This window comes from Sceloporus occidentalis, unplaced genomic scaffold, assembly GCF_023333645.1.
Source record: "Sceloporus occidentalis isolate IW3139 unplaced genomic scaffold, rSceOcc1.0.p SCAF_1, whole genome shotgun sequence".
Lineage (NCBI taxonomy): Eukaryota > Metazoa > Chordata > Lepidosauria > Squamata > Phrynosomatidae > Sceloporus > Sceloporus occidentalis.
In genome coordinates, this window is record NW_028316981.1 from 99,940,011 (window position 1) to 99,962,465 (window position 22,455).

Below are 22,455 nucleotides of genomic sequence, written 5' to 3' on the forward strand. Positions count from 1 at the left end.
TGAGGTATAGGGGATACAGGTATACCTCAGTTAATGAAGTATCTGTGTTCTTGGGCATTATTTCCATAACAGAAAATCTGGTACTAGAAGCAGAAATAATGGAAGTAATTACAATAGGTTCTTCAGACACAAACAAGAATAGCAGTTCAATATGTTTCAGCAAACATTTTATCCAAAACTAACAATGTGCACATGTGAAATCAAATAACCAGGTCTGGTAAGCGTTGCATAACTAAACAAAAATGTGTGAATCCTTCTTTGTTTGAATTTGAAAGGTTCTTCTAAAATGCACCCAAGACTAATTCCCCTCCTCCCCTTTTCCCAGCCTCTGATTTTCTTATGTTTTCCATTTTGGTGGCCAAACTTTTAGATCTATGCTTCTTTAGTATGGTGGGGGTTATTTTATCTGCTTTCCCATTTTTCCTCTATCTGACAGTTCTCACTTCCTCAATAGGGATCCTTGAGACAACTCCTGCCTCCCTTGCCTGTTGTACAAGCACACCCAGATACAGTAGGTTTGGCTAGAAGAGAATCCCATTCTTTCCCAGCTCAAGTTTCATTTGTTTACTGCAGGCATGCTGCTGTAATGTCACACTGAAAATCTGTGTTTCTCCAGCCTTCCTTCACCATCTTCCCAATGTTGAGGCTGCTGAAACATTTCCAGCTAAACACAGCATAAGGATGGGAAAAGGCTGTGCTGGCTGGACATAAAAAGACTCTGTAAAAATGAGCTTTTGTTAACAGAGATACGCCTGTTCACACAAAATATTTGCTACTTGTATGTGAGAAGGACTGAGGCATTAATCTGGTAACTTTAGTTTTGGAAAGCTTTTGGTTGCCAATTCTACATTTCTCACAAGATCATCCCCTTGTACTTGAGATCCAGTAAGGTGCAGTATTTTCCCTAAAGCTGGTAAATGCCACAAAAATGTTCCTCTGTTTTATTTCTAACTCTGAACAAGGTAGCATCCACTTTCCCACATAAATACCACCAGAGATGAATTAACCACAACTTTCCTCCAAATTTAGCCCCTCCTCAAAGAACAGAATCACATCAGATCTCCTAGAAATAATTTATTGCTCTCTCATTTTCAAACTTGACTGTCATCTGAAAATTGGTTGGCTTTGTTAAAACAGCCATAGCTTTAATTTATTACTGGGGGGAAAAAACTGTCAAGGAAAAAATGTCAACAAATGCTGATGGAAACACTTCTTACCAAGAAGCTTTGTCTTTCTGAAGCCCTGGACAAACCATCCTTTCATAGGATAATGTGAAATGGGAAATAAAAGGAATGAAATGCTGCTACCATTACATTTAGAGAACAATCCTATACATGCCTCTCAGAAGTAAGTCTAGAATGGAGCTTATTTTAGGTAAGCATGTAGAAGATTTCAGAGATAGGAATGTTAATATAAAAGAGATGACGTGTTCAGTTAATCACATATGAGCTTAAAGTCTAACAATCTAATTAATTTACATTTATGTTGAGGGCAATAACTATTAATTTCATACTTAACAAAAATTTCTACACTAGAAACATTACCAGAAAGAAGCTAAAATTGCATTCATGGTTCTACTTCTACTCCCTCATCTGGTCTTGATGTTCCTTTCTCCCTAATAATCAAATCTATATACCATCCCCCATTTTTAGTTTACTGATTCCCACATGCAATGGAGCAGAACACTCAGCATTAGCAGCTTCAAAACTCGGCTTTCTGGGACAGATGAGGAGCCTCTATGCAGTGTGCCGTCATCTGAATGCAAAGAAGATGGGGCCCTTTGAAGCTACCTTTATTTCTTGTGCATTTTAAAATTTCTTAACTTTAGAATTAAGTATACAATATCAAAAGAAACCACAAAGAATGAAATATACATAAGGAAATTCTAGAACTAGCCTCACGTGAGATGGAAAATATTATCCTTAACAACTAGCAGTATATAACAATGTTAAAAATGTTCACATTTTTGTTGAACAACATGGAAGCCAACTTTTTATGTGCTGCTTTACAATATTTTTAAGTTGTTATTAGAAGAAAATGCTATTCCCATTCCACCACAAGCCAGCTTCATATCATGCAATTGAGCACAGCAGCCACTTCGTTTAGAGCTAAGGAGCAACTGTGCAAATGAAAAAGAGAACAATTCTAATAAATGTCTTAGGATTCAGTAGGAAACCCTTACAAAATTATACAGTTAACTTTGTCATGTTGCTTGCATAGTCATTCAACTCATAATGAAAATCAGGTCCTACAACCTTGAGAAGCTTGAGCTTTCTTTACCATCATGTGTTACATATTTGTTCTCTATACTAAAAGGACTCTGATTTCTTACATACCTGCAGGGTGGTAAAAACATGGAGTCCTTCATTAGTACAGATCCAGAAAGAAGAATATACCAGCATCTTGCAATAGTGTCTGAGCTAAAGAAAAAGAACCAAGATTAAGGAGTAAAACAAAAGGTAACATGTTCTATATATCAAGTAGCCCTGACCAAAGTGTCCCAGTGTTTCCTACTCACTACCTATCATGATCAGTTTCACACATATTGAGAAAATGTTTTCTAATATATAAGTAGCAGCAAAGTCCTTCAAACAGGTGAGTTCTCCTCTCAAGGTCTCAAATTAATAGTTTTAAAATTAAGAAATTTTGTGGCCACTGTGCTTCTCAATCCATCACCTGACTACTGTAAAAGAACAGTAAAAAGTTCTTGTTAACCTTTTGACAGTAACTTAAATCAGTGCTTCTCAGGCTATCAATATAAGGGACAAGTAATTTTTTTCCCTAATAGGTCAGGGAATTAAAGTTTATTTGTGTCCACTTGCTACAATTGTTTTTCTCTCTCTTTTTTCCTGGAAACTCTCTGCAGACCTGTAGTCAATGGCTTGAAGACTAAGCAACACTGTCTTAAAACCATCAGGTCTTCTGGGATTATTGTTCAAGGAACAGTAGTGAGATAATTTAACAGTAGCTATGAGACAAATCAAGAAGTTCGTCTTCTCAACCCCTCTGGCTCTGATATGGATTCAGTGGTGCCCTGACCAAGCCACTCCCTCACCTTCAGTTCTTGCAAATGAACTATAACAAATACTCATTTCTCTTAAGGAGTTGGTAAAAGGTGCAAGACAAATACTATCATGTATAATTTGCTGAATGATTGCTAAATAGATAGGAGGACATGACCTAACCCACTGGAGATACATCTTCATATGCAGAATTCCTCATAAATTCCATATAACGCACGCACACCCCAGCTCCGCCCCCAGGCCGGCATGATGTCGCGAGCCACACCACATGGCATCCAGCATCATGGCACTTCTCTGGCACTGCATCCACACAGCACAGCACTGAAGGAGCGCTGTAAAGACGCAGCTATTGCTTTTTGCAGTCCCTTCTTGCGCCCTGCCAAGGCCAGATCGGGGCTGTGACGTGCAGTTTCTGTGGCCCCGATCTGCACAGCCCTCATGTCTCTGCCAGATTCATCACCACACATCACAGATCAGGGACCATTAGAGTTACCAGAAAGTTTGTGAACACATCTCATAGCTACAATGTGCCACATAGCTTGGGCACACAGAGCTTTGCTCTGCCAGTTAAAATCTCCATGCACTGAAGTACAGGTGAAAGATTGTATTATGCACATATCACTTGGGATATGAACATTTTCCCTTGTTATTTGTTATCTTGAAAAAATCATTAATAAACCGCTGGGAGTGAAGTGCGTAAGATGGGTGCTCTGCAGAAAGACTAGATTTCAGATCTTTTACAATTGGGCCTATGTAGCTAAGCAACACATTTCTCCATCCTAACATAAGAAACAATGGTGCCTTATGAACCATTGTTTACTGCTTTGGTAAAGTATAACTGAAATGAATACAAAATTATTGGACTAAAAAAGGAGCTTTAGAACAGGGTACCTTTAGAATAAGGGGGAGGAAATAAAAACAATTTCAATTACTATATAGAAAAGGTAGCAGGAAAAATATCATCTTGAAAAGAAACAGTGGAAAAAAACTTTTGGCTTAATGCAGGGGGAGCCTCCTCCTCTTCCCCCTCCTCCTTGCTTATAGCAAGTCTCAAGATGTTCATACATAAAATTGTAACTGCTGGGGTTTGGTTCCAGAACACCCCATGGATATCAAAATCCTTATATAAAATGGCAAAATCAAGGTATGCTTTTTGGGATACACACACACACACACACACACACACACACACACACACAGGTTGCTCACCTGTAATGGTATTTCTTCAAGTGGTCATCTGCAAATACATACAAATGGGTTGTACTGCGCCTGCGCAGTGCTACTCAAAAACTTCAGGAATCACTGGGCAAAGTTAACTTTGCAACTTTTTGGTGATAGCCCCGCCCATCCCTTATAAGTCCCCTGTCTTCCCGCTGTTTCCCCAGTTCTGAAATGTTCGCCACGTAAGTGACATAAGAATGAGCTAATGTAGAGCAGGGCACTGAAGGGAGGATGGGTGGGATTTGTATGTATTCGCAGATGACCACTCAAAGAAATACCGTTACAGGTGAGCAACTGTCCTTCTTCTTCGTGGTCTCAGCGAATCATACAAATGGGTTAGATTAGACTGACAAGCTTAGGTCAGTGGTGGAGGGAGTGTCATGACACCAAGTTAAGTTCAAATAAAGCTGTGTTTCTAAAACCACACAATAAAGATCTTTGAACCAAAACTGTGTTTGCTGTACTTAGTACTTAAAGAAATAGTACTTTAAGTCATCAACAACAAAAAGATCACATTATGAAACATGTTCAAGTCATAAGGCACATTTTCCAACATATTAAGTCATGAAGGACTTGTGTAAACCATGTCAAACTTGTGTAAACCATGCCAATTCTGGCAGTTAAGACATTCATTGTTAACAGCTTGTAAAGAAATAAAAATGCAGTGCAAAATCAATGTAAACCTGAAAACATCACTGCCTTCCCAAAAGCTGCGTCCCGTTTGGCCCTCGTGTCCAGACTATAATGTTTGATGAAAGTCAAGGGCTGGGACCAAACAGCAGCTTTATAGACATCTTCCAAGGGGGCCCCAGTCAAAAAGCGGAGGATGTTGCTATCACCTTAGCTGCATGGGACCGAACCCTGGCAGGGATATGTCTATCCGAAAGTTTGTAGTAGAGGTGGATGGTATCAGCCACCCATTTGGAAAGCCTATGCACAGTCACAGGCAGTCCTTTTTCCAGTTCCGAATAGCACTGGAACAGTCCTCTCGGAATGGCTCGAACCTGACCAAATAGAAGGCCAAAGACCTCCGATCATCCAAGCTGTACAAGAGGTGTTCGGTATTGGTGGTCGGGTCTGAGGCCAGGGTCGGTAAAACAATGTCCTGACACACGTGAAAGGATGACACCACCTTTTAGGCAAAAAGGTAATGTCGGTACGGAGGACAACCTTATCCTTATGGAACCTAAGGAAACCCTGATCCCTTCACAAGGCACAGAGTTCGCCAGCACGGCGAGCTGAGGTGATGGCCACAAGGAAGGCTGTCTTCCAGGTTAGCAGCCTCTAGTTAGCTGAGGCCATGCGTTTGAAAGGTTTGGATTACAAACAAGACAGTACAGCATCCAGATTCCAAGCAGGTGTCGGAGGATGGAGGTTGTTGCAACCTTTCAGGAAACTCTTCACCAAAGGGTCCCTTAAAAAAGGTTTGCCATCAAACTGGTAATGAGAACAGATGGCAGAAAGATAATACTTGATGGAGGTGAGGGACAGCCCGAATCCAGAAGCGTCATCAGGAACTCCAACATTCCCGATGTCGACACCCAGGATGGAGAGAGGTCTCTTGCAAAGAGAAAATCAGCAAATATCTTCCATTTGGAAGCATAGGATTTCTGGGCAGCCAAGATCTCCGTCCATTCCGAAGGAGGTAGTGAGTTCAGGGACGGAGTCTCAACGCCACCATCAGTAGATTCTCGATGTCCGGATGTCAAATCTAGCCGTCCTGGAGAGTCAGAAGGTCTAGACAGTACTTGAGCCAGAGAAAGTCCTCCCAGGAGAGAGGAAACAGGGAGGGGAACCACGGTTGTCTCAGTCACCAAGGGGTGATCAAGATGGCATCCAAGCAGTCTGTTGTCATCGTGGACACCACCCTGGTAATCAGTGGGAATGGAGGGAGGGCATCTCCTCTGACCAAGTAAAGACGAACGCATCTCCAAGGGAGCTGTCATCGGACGTTCGAGAACAGAACTGGGGAAAGTGACTGTTATGAGCGGTTGCGAAGAGAGCAACCTGTGGGGTTCCCCACCGACTGAAGAGGTCATCGACCGTTTCGGGATGGAGCATCCACTCGTGGCACGCGGTGGAAGACCTGCTGAGCTGGTCAGCCAAGTCGTTCTCTTTTCATGGCAAGTAGATTGTTTGGAACAGAATGCTTCTTGGAGTGCACCATTCCCAGATGCAGAGCATGATGTTGAGCAAGGTCCGTGACATGGTGTCCCCTTGTTTGTTGAGGTAGTACATAACTGAGGTGTTGTCTGTCAGAAGAAGTAATACCTTGTTGGACAAATTTCTCTCAAAAGCTCTCAGGGCCTTTTCCACAGCAAGCATCACAAGAGCATTGATGTGGAGAGCTTGTTCGTCCAGAGACCACTTACTTTGATGAAGAGGTCTGATGTGGGGGCACCCCAACCTTCCATGGAAGCATCTGTGGTCAGGGTAGGCTGAGGAGGCAAAAAAGGCATGCCGACGCAAACGTTCTGGGAGTTGAGCCACCAGCGGAGCAAGCGGGAAAACTGGTCTCGGGGCCATGATCCACTTGGATGGGGGGGTGTCCGTCATTGGATTGAAGGCTGACAGGAACCATGACTGGAGGGGCCGAAACTGCAGCCTTGCCCACGGAGTCACGAATGTCGTGGAGGCCATGTGTCCCAGGGCTATTTGGACATCACTGGCTCTTCCTTGTCGGTGGGCGAGACAACTGCTGACCACAGCGCAAAGCGCCTGAAATGGTCCTGAGGGAGGCAGGCGACGGAGTCTTCGGAATCGAGGATGGTGCCGATGAATCTGATCTGTTTGACTGGGGTGAGATGTGACTTCTCCAAGTTTACCCCGAGTCCAAGAGACAAGAAGAGCAACAAGGCGAAGTTGACGTCTCTCTGTAACTCGTCCTTGGAGGGGGCCATGAGGAGCCAGTCGTACAGGTACGGGAAGACTCTGGAACCTCGCTGGTGAAGGTAAGCCACCACTGGAGCCATGCCCTTGGTGAAGACTCTTGGAGCTGTGGAGAGGCCAAAGGAAAGGACATTGTATTGGTACATGTCAGAACTGACGGCAAAGGACAGGAACCTCCGGTGACTCTCTCAAATCCCCACGAGGAAGTATGCATTCTTCAGGTCGATCATCGCGAACCACAGGCCCTGGTGTAATAAGGGCAAAATAGCGGCAAGAGTTACCATGCAGAATCGACGAAAGGCCAAATAGGAGTTCAGGAGTTGAGGGTGTCTGAAGGGGGGGTGGAAACAACAGCTCCAGTTGGAGGAAACTCTTCGAACCCAAGGGCATAACCCCTACAGACAATGTCAAAGACCTAACAGTTGGAAGTCACAGTGGCCCAGGTGTCAGAGAAGGGCCTCAAAATGTCACGAAAGGAGGAGCTGGAGGAGATGACGGAGCACACAACAACCCTTCAGGATCTCTTCTTGCCCTGGTCGGTATCCTATCTGCGGTAGTTCCTCCGGTACTGAACAGGGGGCTGGCGGCAGCCAGAAGAAGAAGACTGGGACGGGTAGCACTGCTTCTGGTGCTCTTGTTGCTGGTATTGGCGGTCTTGTTGAAAGGGCCGCTGGCCCTGGCGATACCACTGTCGCTGACCTCCAAAACGCTTCTGAAAAGAGGGTTGAGAAGGCGTAGACATACTGTGTTTCTTGGCAGCCACCTTTGTACGGTACTTGAAGTTGAGGCGCTCATCCATCTCACGATTGAACAGGCCTGCGTCGTCGAATGGCATGTCCTCAATGGTGGCCTTTGCATTCAGGATTAGATCCGAGGAACGAAGCCAAGCGTGTCTTCTCAAAGCAATGGCAGCCGCCATAGACTAGGCTGAGCAATCAGTGGAGTGTCGGGCTGAAGTTATTAGCCACCTCCCGATAGTGAGCCTCATCTCTAATCTCCATCAGGATGGCCTGAATGTCATCTGGGATGTCCAGAATGATAGGGGAGATCCTTTCCATCAAACACTGTGTGCATGCTCCCATAGGCTATCTTCACCAGGCAATCAATTCTCTTAGCCTCCCGGTCAGTGAGTGACATGGAAGTCTTTGGTGTGAAAAACTGCTGAGACCCTTCGACAATAGCAGAGTTCTGCTTGGGATGGGTAAACAACCAAGAAGATTGGGATGGAGAAATCCTATACAAGGATTCAATCTTCCTGGTTGTGGGCGCCACAGAAGCCGGTGCATCCCAAGAGCGTTTGGCTATCCTTTCCAATGAAGGCAGTAGCAGGATGGAAGCTGGTGTCGGAACCTTGCCGTGGACCCTCAATAGGATCGGCGGTGTCAACCCCCATGTGAGTGATCTGCAGGTCTAACGCGTTACCCATCTTAATGAACCGAGAGGCAGTGGACCTGGCAAAGTCTTGTCCTTTTTGAAGGACTTGGACTTCATCTGCCGTGCTCCTTCGGACCAAACATCCCTATCAGGCACAGAGACAGTGGTGGCACTTGGCTCTGTGGAGGAGCTCTGGGCCACAGAAACAGAAGCCGTAGGTACCAACTCCGAAGCAGCAGGTGCAGAAGCGGAGCGGGAGGCTGACAGAGGCAAGAGAGCCTGTTGATACAAGGCAGCCTTAAGGCGAGAGTCATGATTCTTTCTGGTTTGGGGAGTCAAAGACTTGCAGAGGGCACAAATCTTGGTTTTGTGACCCTCACTGAGGCAGAGAAGGCATGAAGAGTGGGGATCTTACCACCACACACGTCACATTTTCTGAACGGAGCCGGAGACATCATAAGCCGAATCAAATCCAAATTGAAGGACGTACAGATTGGTCAACACTACATGGGGGGGGGGGGGGGTGTCAGAGCAAGAATGGTCAAATAAGCCGGGTCAAGATTTCTCAGAAAATAACAAGTGGATTCCAGTAGCGAAGTTCCTAAGCAGCCAACGCGATGGAAAGAAGGAACTGGGAAAGAGCAGGAAGACAGGGAACTTATAAGTTGCAAGTTAACTTTGCCCAGTGATTCCAGAAGATTCCGAGCAGCACTGTACAACCCATTTGTATGATTCGCAGAGAGCAGGAAGAAGAGAATACACACACACACACACACACACACATTCATTCAAGCTATGGATGAATGAATCCAGTGGATAAAGAATATATGGATATGGAGGGCTGACTATATTACCTTTTCTCGTCTAACGCTTCAACAAAAGCAGTGCTTGCTCAGTACTAAGTCCCATTAGTTTTGTGACATTTCAATAGTATATCAACAAAATAATGTAGTAAGATTGGCTTATATAATGGATACCTCATGCCATTTCTCTAACTCTCTAATTATTGACCATAAAAGTAGATTTTTGAAGTGAAAGTGTTTTGATAAAATGTTTTTAAGAAAATGTAAATCAAGACTGATTATCTTCTTAGATATCTTGTTTCTGGTTCTGATTATCTTCTTCTTAGATATCTTGTTTTTGGTTCAGACAATGTTTAAGCATACTTACCAAAACAAAACTTGATTTCCGTCGTACCTTTTATAACGTGCACTGGAAGTCATAATTCTGAGAAGGAAAAATTTGATATCATTAAATGTGTGTTTCACCATGAACAACTATCTATTATTAATTATCATCCTCCTCTACTACCACAACAATGATCAGTGGGATCACAAATGGAAGTTCTTACTTTAAAGCTGAGGGATGGAGTTTGAAAATATTCCTAGCACAAATGTGAATACAGGTCTCCCCAAAATGAATCCAGTATACAAAATCGTGGGACAATCTTCACTCTTACATTACATTTTATAATCAATTATCCTACCCATATAATAATATTTAATAATATTTATTTCTATACCGCCCGGTGACAATTATTCTTCCTCAAAGGATCATACAAGCAAACAAAAATCCAGCAGATAGGTAACATATTTTATTACTTTACAGACAATTGTCCAAAATAATATTTATCATAGATGTCATCCAGAGAAAAGAGCCAAGCTATCAAGACCTAAATCCAAGGAAAACCTGGTAGACATCACTTATGCAAGTTCCCTTGATTCTACTGGTCTACTCCAGCTACGATTAACAATGTAGATCTAAAGTCCACTAATTTTTAACTATTTATACGGCAGCCCCATATATGTCCATTGACAATTAAGACTTTGGAAGCAGATAATTCTAAGTGTGTGTTTACGAAAATAATTTCATACACATTCATTAAATGCATGTGAACTGCTCACTGAATTTCTTTGTTTTAACTTACTATTACACACACACACACACAGAGAGAGAGAGAGAGAGAGAGAGAAGTTACAGAGGAATAAGAATCATTTATTATGTATATTTTGCATTACACATCATCAATCGTGTCATTCAGCTGGTTTACAACAGTTTGCCTGAACCAGTTGTAAATATTTGTTGGATTCACAAAACCTCGTTTCATGAAAAGAAAACAAAAGGTTTCACTACTCCTGCTCCATTTTGCACATGCAGAGGCGGGTTACAGACCGCCATTTAGTACGTATTCTATACGTACTAGGGTTAGGAAGGGGCGGTGCTTCCGCACCCCCCTAACCCTAGTACGTATAGAATACGTACAAGATGGCGGCGCCCTGTTCATACGGGCGCCGCCATCTTTACGTATCGGACACTGTGCGTCCGAACGTGTCGCGGCGCTAATGACGTCGCGAATGCGCCCCTGGCGCCTCGCGACATCATTAGGGCGCCGCAAGAAGAAGCTCCATTTTGGAGCTTCTTTTTTGCTCCGTAACGGAGCCGCGCGGTTTGGCTGCGATGGCTCCCTTACGGAGCAAGCGGCGGCGGCGGCAGACCACCTCAAAGCGGCGGTCTATAACCCACCTTAGATTCACTTGCACCTGCCAACCAGAAACAACAGCAACAGTAGCAGCAGCAAGCCAAAGGCTTTCCCAGCCAGCCTTGGCTCTGTCATAGATGAGCTACCAGGAAAGGCTAACAAACAGGAGTAGATGACTGCAAATAAAAACAAGCATGAGAGAAGAAAGGAGGGAGAAGGAGAATAATAGAGAGGGACAGTCATCCAGAAAATGGCCAACTCTGTTCCTTCTCATCCCCTCTGCTGCAGACAAGCACACATCCACGCACATTACTCCAATGATGAATCATACAACAACTGAAAAACTTTGGTTAATATGTACATATTTTGACCAAAAAAGCAGACAACCAATTGTTATTTATTTTGAATGACACCACTACACATCCTTTGCTTCTATCCAAAATATTTTAAAGAGAATTAATGCTCTCTAAAAATATTTGTCTTGTACTGCAAACCTCAAAGCCTTACTGTAAAGAATGGACCTTCTACCTGCATAAGCAGACATAGCAAACCAACTTACCGTATATACTCGACTACAAGTCGAGAAATTTATGCCCCAAAATTGACCCTAAAATCTGGGGTTGAATTATATACTGATCAATACAGTCACCATGGGTTAAGATCGAGTGGAGGACAGTTATCAACAACAACTAACAGTAATATTGATCATAAAGCTCCTTTAAAAATCCATGATTTTGGCCCTAAAACCGTCCCTCGACTTATACATGAGGTTGACTTGTACACAAGTATATACGGTACTCTTACCTTAACTGATGTTCCCTGAGATGAGACAATATGTCCATTCCATGAAGATAGTAATAGATAGTATTTAATTCCTGAAAATAAAACAAAAACAATAAAGAATAAATAAATAATATGAATTAAGTACCACAGTTTTAATTTAAGGTTTTAGCAGACAGAAGACATTTACACAGTGCATAATTATAGCTCTATTATTCCTCTTTGTGTGCCACAGTTGTATTCAATGGAATCCTACAATTTGCAAGTGAGGGACATATATTTAGAATTCACATCTAGTATGTCGCCAAATTCTAGTGTGTCCCCAGCTACAGATATGGCACTTGAAGTCAATTCATAGTGCTGTAATTGGGTAGTGTGAAAGAGATCAGTATGTCTATCTAGAAACAAGAAAAGTAAAAGAAGGTATCAGGTTCAAACTGATTATTAAAGAGTTTCTCTGAAGAGGAACTGTTTTAAAAAATTGTTGGTTCCATTAAAACAAAATCATATATAGAGAGAGCTATCTAATTCTTTCCTTTTTCATTGCAACTATTACCTTCAATTTTCTTCTATTCATGAACAGAAAAACCTGGTTTCAGTTCATAAGCTCAGACCTGAAATTCATAAGATCAACTTAAAGTAATCATCATTCCTCAAGTCTCTCACAAGATCCTATAAAAAGTATTAAAAGGTGAGGGAAAGCCTACTGAAGGGTGGGCAGAATAAAAGATGTAAACTGGAATACTGTTGGTTATGCCCTATTGAAATAATTGTTGAATGATTTCTTGCATGGCATGTGGTCAAATTGGATGGCCCTTGTAGTCTCTTCCAATTCTATAATTCTATGATGAGTCAACACTAACTAAATCCCACTGAGTTAATGGATCTACTTTAGTTGGGACTAACTAACATGATTCCAATTAATAAATATCATTTTTAAATATAGCTCAGCAATGGTAGTAACTATAGAATACATCCAGATAACAGAAAGTGCACTGTTTTTGAAGTATTGTTTTAAAAGCTTTATCATTTGTCTTCACTTGATACTGGACAAGCATCCTAACTGAGGCATATGAGTCAAAGATGTGACATCATCCCAATGTCTTTTTAACAAAGCCCAGAGTTCTGAGCTCTAGGAACAGAGTGACTCAGACTTCCCTTGAGTTAACACATTGTTCTGCTCAGAAAAGCAGCAGGCAACACAGCAGAATAAAATTACTATTATATGGTGACAATTTGTTGAATTTTTAAAAAGAAATAATGGTGTTTGTTACACTGTAAAAAGAAACTAGCAACACCTTTAAAACTAACTGATTTACTTCAATATAAACCTTTGTGGACATCAATCCACTTCTTCAGTGGTGTCACTAGAGGGGTACAGACCACACTGGGTGACACTCCATAGGGATATGTCACCTGGTCGGGTAGCATACCCAGAGGAACTGGCACAGCTACTGGAAAAGCAAGAAAGGGCACTTTCCTGCTTGCCCAGCAGCTGCACTGGACTGGAGCCGCAGTACCACTCTCCTCAAAAGCGATGCCTGCTGGGGGGTGGTATCTTTAGGGTCCAGTGTGGCTGTAGCTATGTCAAATCTTGAAGGCCAGGGGTGGGGGGGGGCAGTTGCCTCAGTAGAGGTCTAGGCAGGTGAGTTGGAGGACAAGGTAGTTTCCCCCTCTCCTTCCACCAGGTGACACCAACATCAGCAACACCACTGGATGCACTAATTAAAGCCACAGATATTTATGCCCTTAGTTGGGGGGTAGAACAGCATGTAATAGGACACAAAGATGCTTATTGTGGCCAAGTTATTGATTTATACCACATTCAAATACCTCTCTACACAGCTAATGTGTAGAATATGACATAGAATCTGGTTCTTTATCAAACTATCTCCTATTTACATAGCTAACAATCTAACCTATTACCTCATTGATCAAACTCTAAATAATGCACTGTAGCACACTTAATATTATTTAAAAGACCACTGAACCCAGTGGGATCAAAATGACCTTTTAGAAACAATAAAATGACACATACAGATACCGAACAATGCAAGATTACAGACAGCTCTAAGGAACATAATAATGCTTTACACTTAATAAACTTAAGTCAGAAATCAGTCATTAAATTAAAGCTACTGCCTAAAATGCCATTTATCTAAAGTTTATACTAGCAACTGCCAGAGGCTTATTATACTAACATGATTTAAAGACCCAATGGTAAACCTCTAAGCATCTAAATCTCAAATATTAATCCTTTTCTGAATTTACTGTCAACATGTTCTTCCTACTTAGAAATACTGGACTGATAGAAAGACATAATAACTTATGAATTTTAAAATGTAAGACCTTCCCAAACATTATCTGTAACTCACCCATGAAGAAATGTGGTCACACATCTAATGACACGCCACAACATAAAATGCTACACAAATAGTAGCTTCATTTGTCTGTTGGCAAATCAAAATAAGCTTTCACCAGATGTCATCCAGCAGCACCCCACTAGGCTGAGGAAGAGAGGAATAAGGAAAGAAAGTAGCTACCAGTCTCAGATTTTGCTTCTTACCTACCTTTGTGTATCCAGAAAAAGTCTCTCTACCAAAAGGACAGCAATTAAAATTAGAGAGAGAGAGGTAGACAGAGAAACGGGGATACCATCTGCTACTCTTTCTTGAATAGGACAACTGACTAACTAAAGAGTCCAAAAACAAACAAATTGAACTGTATAATGTGAAGTCGAAGGCTTTCATGGCCAGCATCCATAGTTTTTTGTGGGTTTTTCGGGCTATGTGGCCATGTTCTAGAAGAGTTTCTTCCTAACGTTTCTTTCTCTGAAGATGCCCGCCACAGATGCTGGTGAAACGTCAGGAAGAAACTCTTCTAGAACATGGCCACATAGCCCGAAAAACCCACAAAAAACTATGTACTGTATAATGAAACTGAAAAACCAAATGGTGCTTCCACTGAGTCCTACATACACCCTTAACGCAGAAAATAAGGGCAAGCACAACTACTGTATGTGTCTATGTCTATATGATACCAGGAAAGAACAATATACAATAATTCCATTTGGGCACCACATAATTTATATTTTTGTACTAGTTGTTGATATGATTCCATTTTAGGAATCTTTTGTAAGATGCTTTGAGGTCTTATAAGCGTAACTATCTGCTTATATAATTTGTTTATTCTAAATAAATTAAGTTAAAACTTCTATGGCTTGCCTTTACTGCTATAAAAATGAAATAGCTGTATATGCCCAATCCAGCTAAGCAGGTAAGGCAAACAACTCTCAGGATTGCTAAAGAACTGTTTTCAGTCATATAATTCTGCCTGTCTTTTAAGGATAATCCTGCAACATAACAGAGCAATATGATTCACATTTACCAAGGAAGCAAAAGACAGTCTTCTTGGTAGTTGTAGATCTTCCTGCCCTGGGAAATCCATCGCCATCATCCTTGCTATTATTCAGTTGACTGCACAGGAATCTTTCAGACATTTATTTATTTTACATAGAGTTTTCTATTAGGTTGACTTTTGTTAGTGAAGAAGGTAAGTTATATCCTCTGCTGATTGTTGTTGAGCGGTATTTAATTAAAAATTTACAAATAATTTGGTTTTTTTATAAATAATATTATTGCTTACTTTGGGCAGGCAAATTAAATAGTGTCTTCTTTCTTTTTTGAAAAACATCTTCCATGGGAGCATCACAGCCAGTGACATAAACTTATTTATTCAAATATTTCTATCCTACCTTCTATTGCAGGGGTGGGCAACAGTAGAAGACTAATGGCTCACATCAGTTCTCCGGGACAACTGTAAGGGCTATGCCCTCCCCATTTCTGCTCTCCCCCCCAAAAAAACAAAAACCAAATGAACAAATTTGCCCCCAAATATTCCCAACTGTCCTCTAGGGGACAGGCAGGGATGTTTTGAAGCCTTCCTGAGCCCCTAGAGACCATTTTGGGGCATTTTAAGGCCTTTGGGTGGGGTCCAATTTTGCAAAAATTTATACTGGAGGACTAATGCAGGCTGTTAAGTCTTCCACAGTTGTCCACCCTTGCAATAGAAGGTAGGACAGAGTCTAGGTCAGTGATGGCGAACCTATGGCACACGTGCCAGAGGTGGCACTCAGAGCCCTCTCTGTGGGCACATGTGCCATTGTCCCAGCACAGAGTTTGCCAGAGTTTGTTATTAGAAAGCCAGAGGGACATGGCACTTTGCAATAAATAAGTGGGTTTCGGGTAGCAGTTTGGGCACTCGGCCTCGAAAAGGTTCACCATCACTGGTCTAGTTGGACTCCTGGGGAGTCCATGTGAACTCCAGACATGGTAAAAACATTCTCCACACCCCCTAGAAATTAATTTTGGATATTATTGAAAATGAAATTCTGACCCAGGACTACAAAATGGTCTTGTGGCCTAGTGAACCACAATGACAGCATGCCACATTTTGCCCATCCAATGCCGTAATCATAAAATCTCAAGAGCAGCATGTAATTAAAGCAATGCAAACTGTTTTAAAACAATTCCACAATAATTTAAACAGGCTCAATTATATTAAATAACTCACCAGGTTAAAACAGCAGAAAAGGCTGTAAGTTACAGACTTACAAACATACAGAGATGTTCCCTTGGTTAGTACCTGCCATTCTGACTGACATTCTCCTCAGCAACGTTTTCTTCATTATAACTTCTCAACCAAAAGAATTAGCTAGTTGGCTTAAAATCAGAATATGAAATTCAATCCTGTCACCCCCAGCTTCTTTGTCCTTGTTATCCCCTTATAGTAGCCAGAGCACAACACTGCAGTAAATGACAACAGAAGCCATAAATGGCATACGTTCTGTCACTGTCTAGACGAGATATAGCAAACCCCTCAGCTTGCTTGACCACTTCCTTCCTGCCAATAATGCACTGACTTCAACTGTCTTTCTGTAAGTATTCAAAAATATACCCATGTTAGTCTGTAGAATCAGTATGTAGAGAGATCTTGTAGCACCTTTGGGACTAACTGAAAGAAAGAAATTGGCAGCATGAGCTTTCGTAGACTTTAGTCTACTTCCCCAGATGCCAAATGCATCTGAGGAAGTAGACTGATGTCTTACTGTAGGTTAACAGTATTTACTGTATTTAACCATTTGTGACAAAGATTATTATTGTGTGTTACCTTAAAGCAAAGGAAGTACAGGGTCTTCAAATGAGTGTTTAATAACCAGGAACATTCTAATTATGAATTCCTTTAAGATCCAATGATTTTAGGATTGCTTCTTGATATAGGTAGATGGCTAGGAGAAGGTTAGAGCTGATTCAACTTTATTCTTCCTTCTAAGCTCGAGACCGTGTGCTCGTTGCTGAAGGGGCGGAGCTTCTGTGAGTCACATCTGTGAGTCACAAGGGGGCGGAGCTAGCAGACTAGCTTTATATACCAACTTCCAGAGCCTTCCAGAACAGACCGGCCAGAGAGAGAAGGAGAGGAGCTGCTTGGCAGCCATTTTGAGACCGTGTGCTCGAGACCGTGTGCTCGTTGCTGAAGGGGCGGAGCTTCTGTGAGTCACATCTGTGAGTCACAAGGGGGCGGAGCTAGCAGACTAGCTTTATATACCAACTTCCAGAGCCTTCCAGAACAGTCCAGCCAGAGAGAGGAGAAGGTGAGGAGCTGCTTGGCAGCCATTTTGAGACCGTGTGCTCGAGACCGTGTGCTCGCTGCTGAAGGGGCGGAGCTTCTGTGAGTCACATCTGTGAGTCACAAGGGGGCGGAGCTAGCAGACTAGCTTTATATACCAACTTCCAGAGCCAGAATTTTCGTTTTCTTTAACTCAACAACTCTGCTCAAGTGGCATCAGGTTAGAATCAGATATTGAAACAGAACCTTCCCTTTAAGTGTAAGATAGCAGCCAGTACTTACCTTTAAAGAAGTATTCCCAGTAGATTGACTGTTATATTTATTACTAAAGACTTTGCAGTATGGACAACGAGGGATCTGCCGCAGTCACCTGCAACTCTTGTGGGATGTTTCTCTTCTTGCCTACAGAAGTGGAGAACTTCACATGCACCAAGTGCAAGTTGGTAGCACTCTTGGAGGAGAAAGTGCAGCAGCTGGAGTCCAGAGTAGCTACACTTCAGCATATTAGGGAACAAGAGGATTTCCTGGACTCAATAGAACTAACCATCTTGGATGAGTACCACGCAGAGGAAGATGCTAGGGTGGAAGAGGTCACTTGCCAAACAGAGGAGGCAGACAGCTGGAGGAATGTCACAAAGAGAAGTAAGCCAAGAAGGAATTGTTCGGGGAGCTTGCAGCTAGAGAATCGATTCGAAGCTCTTTCCCTTATCAAGGAGGATGAAGAAGAGCAGCATGGACAGACTTCTGGGACAGAGCAGGGGAGCCTGAGAGTCCCACCCGAGGGAACAGTCGCTGCTAAGCCTCGGAGGAGGCGTGTGGTCGTAGTGGGGGACTCCTTGCTGAGGGGTACAGAAACAGTGATTTGTAGGCCTGACAAGATGTCTCGAGAGGTGTGTTGTCTTCCAGGTGCAAAGATCCGTGATGTGACAGAGAGGCTGACAAGACTGGTCAAGCCTACTGACCAATACCCCTTCCTTTTGGTCCACGTGGGAACTAATGATACTGCAAGACACAGCATTCAGAACATCAAAAGGGATTACGAGGCGCTTGGTAGGAAGCTGAAAGGAATGGATGTACAGGTTGTCATCTCGTCTCTGCTGCCAGTTGAAGGGCATGGTCCAGGAAGGGAGAGGAAAATAGCAGATGTGAACAACTGGCTTCGCAGATGGTGCCGCCGAGAAGGATTTGGATTCGATCATGGGCTGCGGTTCCATGAGGAGGGACTTCTTGCAACAGACGGGTTGCATCTCACGCCAGTTGGAAGAAATGTTTTTGCCAACAGTCTCAAGAACTTGATCAGGAGAGCTTTAAACTGAGTTCCGAGGGGAAGGGAGACAATATTAAGGAAGGCGAAAGGGATGGCGAAAATAGTCAAACTGACATAGAGGAAACAAGGCAAACAGTGCAAACGGTGGGAGTCTACTACAGACCCCCAAGTCAGACTGAGGAATTGGATGATATCTTTCTAGAACAGATGACCACACAGTCAGAAAAGAGAGATGTAGTAGTGATGGGCGACTTCAACTATCCTGATATTTGCTGGAAGTTAAACTCAGCAAAATCCTCAAGGTCTAGCAAATTCCTCACTTGCCTGGAAGACAATTTCATGGTCCAAAAGGTGGAAGAGGCAACAAGGGGGTCAGCTATTTTAGATCTGATCCTAACCAACAAGGATGACTTGGTTAATGGGGTGCAAGTGGTGGGATCCTTAGGTGGAAGCGACCATGTTCTCCTGGAGTTTGTTATACAATGGAGAGAAGAAGCCAGGCAGAGTCAGACACGCATCCTAGACTTTAGGAAAGCGGATTTCAGTAAACTTAGAGAAGTACTGAGGGCGATTCCATGGTCAGAAATACTAAAAGATAAAGGAGTTCAGGATGGATGGGACTTTCTCAAAAGGGAGATACTGAAGGCACAATTTCAAACAGTTCCAGTGAGAAAGAAAAACGGGAGGTGTCTCAAGAAACCAGGATGGATGACTAAGGAACTTTCAACCGAGCTAAGTTTGAAACGGAACATGTATAAGAAATGGAAAAAGGGGGAAATCACGAAAAAGGAATTCAAAGAAATAGCAGGCATGTGTAGGGGTAAAGTCAGAAAAGCTAAAGCGCAGAATGAACTCAGGCTTGCTAGAGAGGTTAAGAACAATAAAAAGGGCTTTTTTGGATATGTCCGCAGCAAGAGGAAGAAGAAGGAAATGGCAGGGCCACTGCGTGGAGAAGATGACAAAATGCTAACAGGAGATAGAGAAAAGGCAGAATTACTCAACACCTTCTTTGCCTCAGTCTTCTCAGAAAAGGCAAAGGGTGCTCAACCTGAGGATAATGGAGCAGAGGACAGAATAGGGGAATTTCAGCACAGAATAAGTAAAGAGATAGTAGAGGAACACCTTGTTAATCTAAATGAATTTAAGTCTCCGGGACCAGATGAACTCCATCCAAGGGTATTAAAAGAACTGGCAAAAGTAATATCGGAGCCATTGGCAATCATATTTGAAAACTCCTGGAGAACAGGAGAGATCCCAGCAGACTGGAGGAGGGCAAACGTTGTCCCCATCTTCAAAAAGGGGAAAAAAGAGGATCCCAACAATTATCGTCCAGTTAGTCTGACATCAGTTCTAGGAAAGATTCTGGAGCAGATCATTAAACAGAGAGTCTGTGAACATCTAGAAGGCAATGCCATAATCACAAAAAGTCAACATGGGTTTCAGAGAAACAAGTCATGCCAGACAAATCTAATCTCTTTCTTTGCCAAAATTACCAGCTTGGTAGATGAAGGGAATGCTGTGGATATAGTATATCTTGATTTCAGTAAGGCCTTTGACAAGGTTTCCCATGACATTCTTGCAAACAAGCTTGTAAAATGTGGGCTAGACAAAGGAACTGTTAAATGGATCTGTAATTGGTTGACCGGCCGAACCCAAAGGGTGCTCAGCAATGGCTCCTTTTCATCCTTGAGAGAAGTGACTAGTGGGGTCCCACAGGGCTCTGTCCTGGGCCCAGTGCTATTCAACATCTTTATCAATGACCTGGATGACAGAATTGGGAGCATACTTATCAAATTTGCAGATGACACCAAATTAGGGGGAATAGCTAATACCCCAGAGGACAGGATCAAGATTCAAAATGACCTGAATAGACTAGAAAGCTGGGCCAAAGCTAACAAAATGAAATTCAACACAGAGAAATGTAAAGTATTGCACTTAGGGCGGAAAAATAAAATGCACAGATATAGGATGGGTGACACCTGGCTGAATGAAACTACGTGTGAAAGGGATCTAGGAGTCCAAGTAGACCACAAGTTGAACATGAGTGAACAGTGTGATGCGGCAGCTAAAAAGGCCAATGCTATTTTAGGCTGCATCAATAGAAGTATAGTGTCTAGATCAAGAGAAGTAATAGTGCCACTGTATTCTGCTTTGGTCAGGCCCCACCTAGAATATTGTGTCCAGTTCTGGGCGCCACAATTCAAAAAGGACATTGAGAAACTGGAGCGTGTCCAAAGGAGGGCGACAAAAATGGTGAAGGGTCTGGAGACCATGCCCTATGAGGAACGACTTAGGGAGCTGGGGATGTTTAGCCTGGAGAAAAGAAGGTTAAGAGGTGATATGATAGCCCTGTTTAAATATTTGAAAGGATGTCATATTGAGGAGGGAGCAAGCTTGTTTTCTGCTGCTCCAGAGAACAGGACCCGGAACAATGGATGCAAGCTACAGGAAAAGAGATTCCACCTCAACATTAGGAGGAACTTCCTGACAGTAAGGGCTGTTCGACAGTGGAATGCACTTCCTCGGAAGGTGATAGAGTCTCCTTCCTTGGAGGTCTTTAAACAGAGGCTGGATGGCCATCTGTCAGGGATGCTTTGATTTGGATTTCCTGCAGGGCAGGGGGTTGGACTGGATGGCCCTAGTGGTCTCTTCCAACTCTACGATTCTATGATTCTATGATTCTATGATTCTAAGGAAGGAGAGGAGGCAAACTAGTTGTGAACTGAGAAAAAGTGAATGCAGTATTTTTAACACAGAGAACTGAATTTTTGGTAACTTGATAAGCTACCAGCATTATAGCTGCCAGGTCTCTCTTCTTTGAATGGCTGATGTGAGGCATTGAATTTGACAGTCTACTGGAGTGCATAAACTGTGTTTCCTAATATGCTTAAACTATGTTTGAAGAAATTTCTAGACCCAGTCCTGAGTCTGCACACCCAGGTTTTAATGCACAGATTACATCCCATTTTGATTACTGTAATTCACTCTGTGTAGAGTTGCATCTGTAAACTGCTCAATAGGTCCAGAATGTGCAGCCAGACTATTAAATAGGGCTGGTTACAAGAATATATACCGTAACTCTCCTGTTAAAACTGGATACCAATTCATTCCAGGCAATTCAAAGTGGTGGCCATGACCTGTAAAGTCCTGTACAGCTCAGGACTTAGACTATTTGAAATATGGTATTTCTCTATATGAGCTTGCTTGAGCTTTAAGAATCTTTCAGGGAGACCTTTCTCTATCTCACACTACCATGGATGAGAGGGTTTCTCAGTGCCTGCACTCAAGTTCTGAACTCTCTGGCTCAACAGGCTAGGCTGGCCACTCCCTGCTCCCCTTCTGCTGGCAAGCAATAACCTTTTTATTTAAGAAAGGCTTTGGGCTATTTTCAGGTAGTTGCAGAAGAATGGCGGGTGCTATATTTCTAATAACAATGGAGGATGCTATACTTTTATTGTCACTGTTACTTTCAGATGTCTTTACATTGTTTAAAGTAGTGCTGTTCTAATATATTCTTTAGTTAATTTTTAAAAATGTTAGCTATTTTAAAAAATATGTACTTTACTTTAGTCTCATAATGGAAGAAAGGTGAAATATGACACTATAAGTTTCCAGCAACCTTCCAAAGAAAAGGATCTCTGGGCAAACATCATGTCCTTGGATTCTGCACAATTCAAAATGGAGTGGGGAAAACAATATCCATTGGCAAATAATCAGCTAATCATACTTTAGATCACCACTAAAGTATATATTTTATTATCTTAACATTAAAATACATTTATATTTTTCTGCATAGT

General features: G+C 42.4%; 1 protein-coding gene across 12 annotated transcripts in view; it reads right to left on the bottom strand.

Annotated features, from left to right (window-relative positions):
* RAPGEF6 (Rap guanine nucleotide exchange factor 6) overlaps positions 1–22,455 on the bottom strand; it is a 252,173-nt gene that overhangs the window by 198,212 nt on the left and 31,506 nt on the right. For 11 of the 12 annotated variants that reach the window (XM_089530427.1, XM_089530390.1, XM_089530408.1 and 8 more), the window contains exons 2-4: positions 11,791–11,861; positions 9,678–9,734; positions 2,337–2,420 (exon numbers count right to left, since the gene is read on the bottom strand). In XM_089530427.1, coding sequence (XP_089386553.1) covers positions 2,337–2,420; positions 9,678–9,734; positions 11,791–11,861 — 212 coding nt within the window. The remainder of the gene's footprint in view (positions 1–2,336; positions 2,421–9,677; positions 9,735–11,790; positions 11,862–22,455) is intronic. The other variant, XM_089530351.1, reaches the window with a different exon arrangement.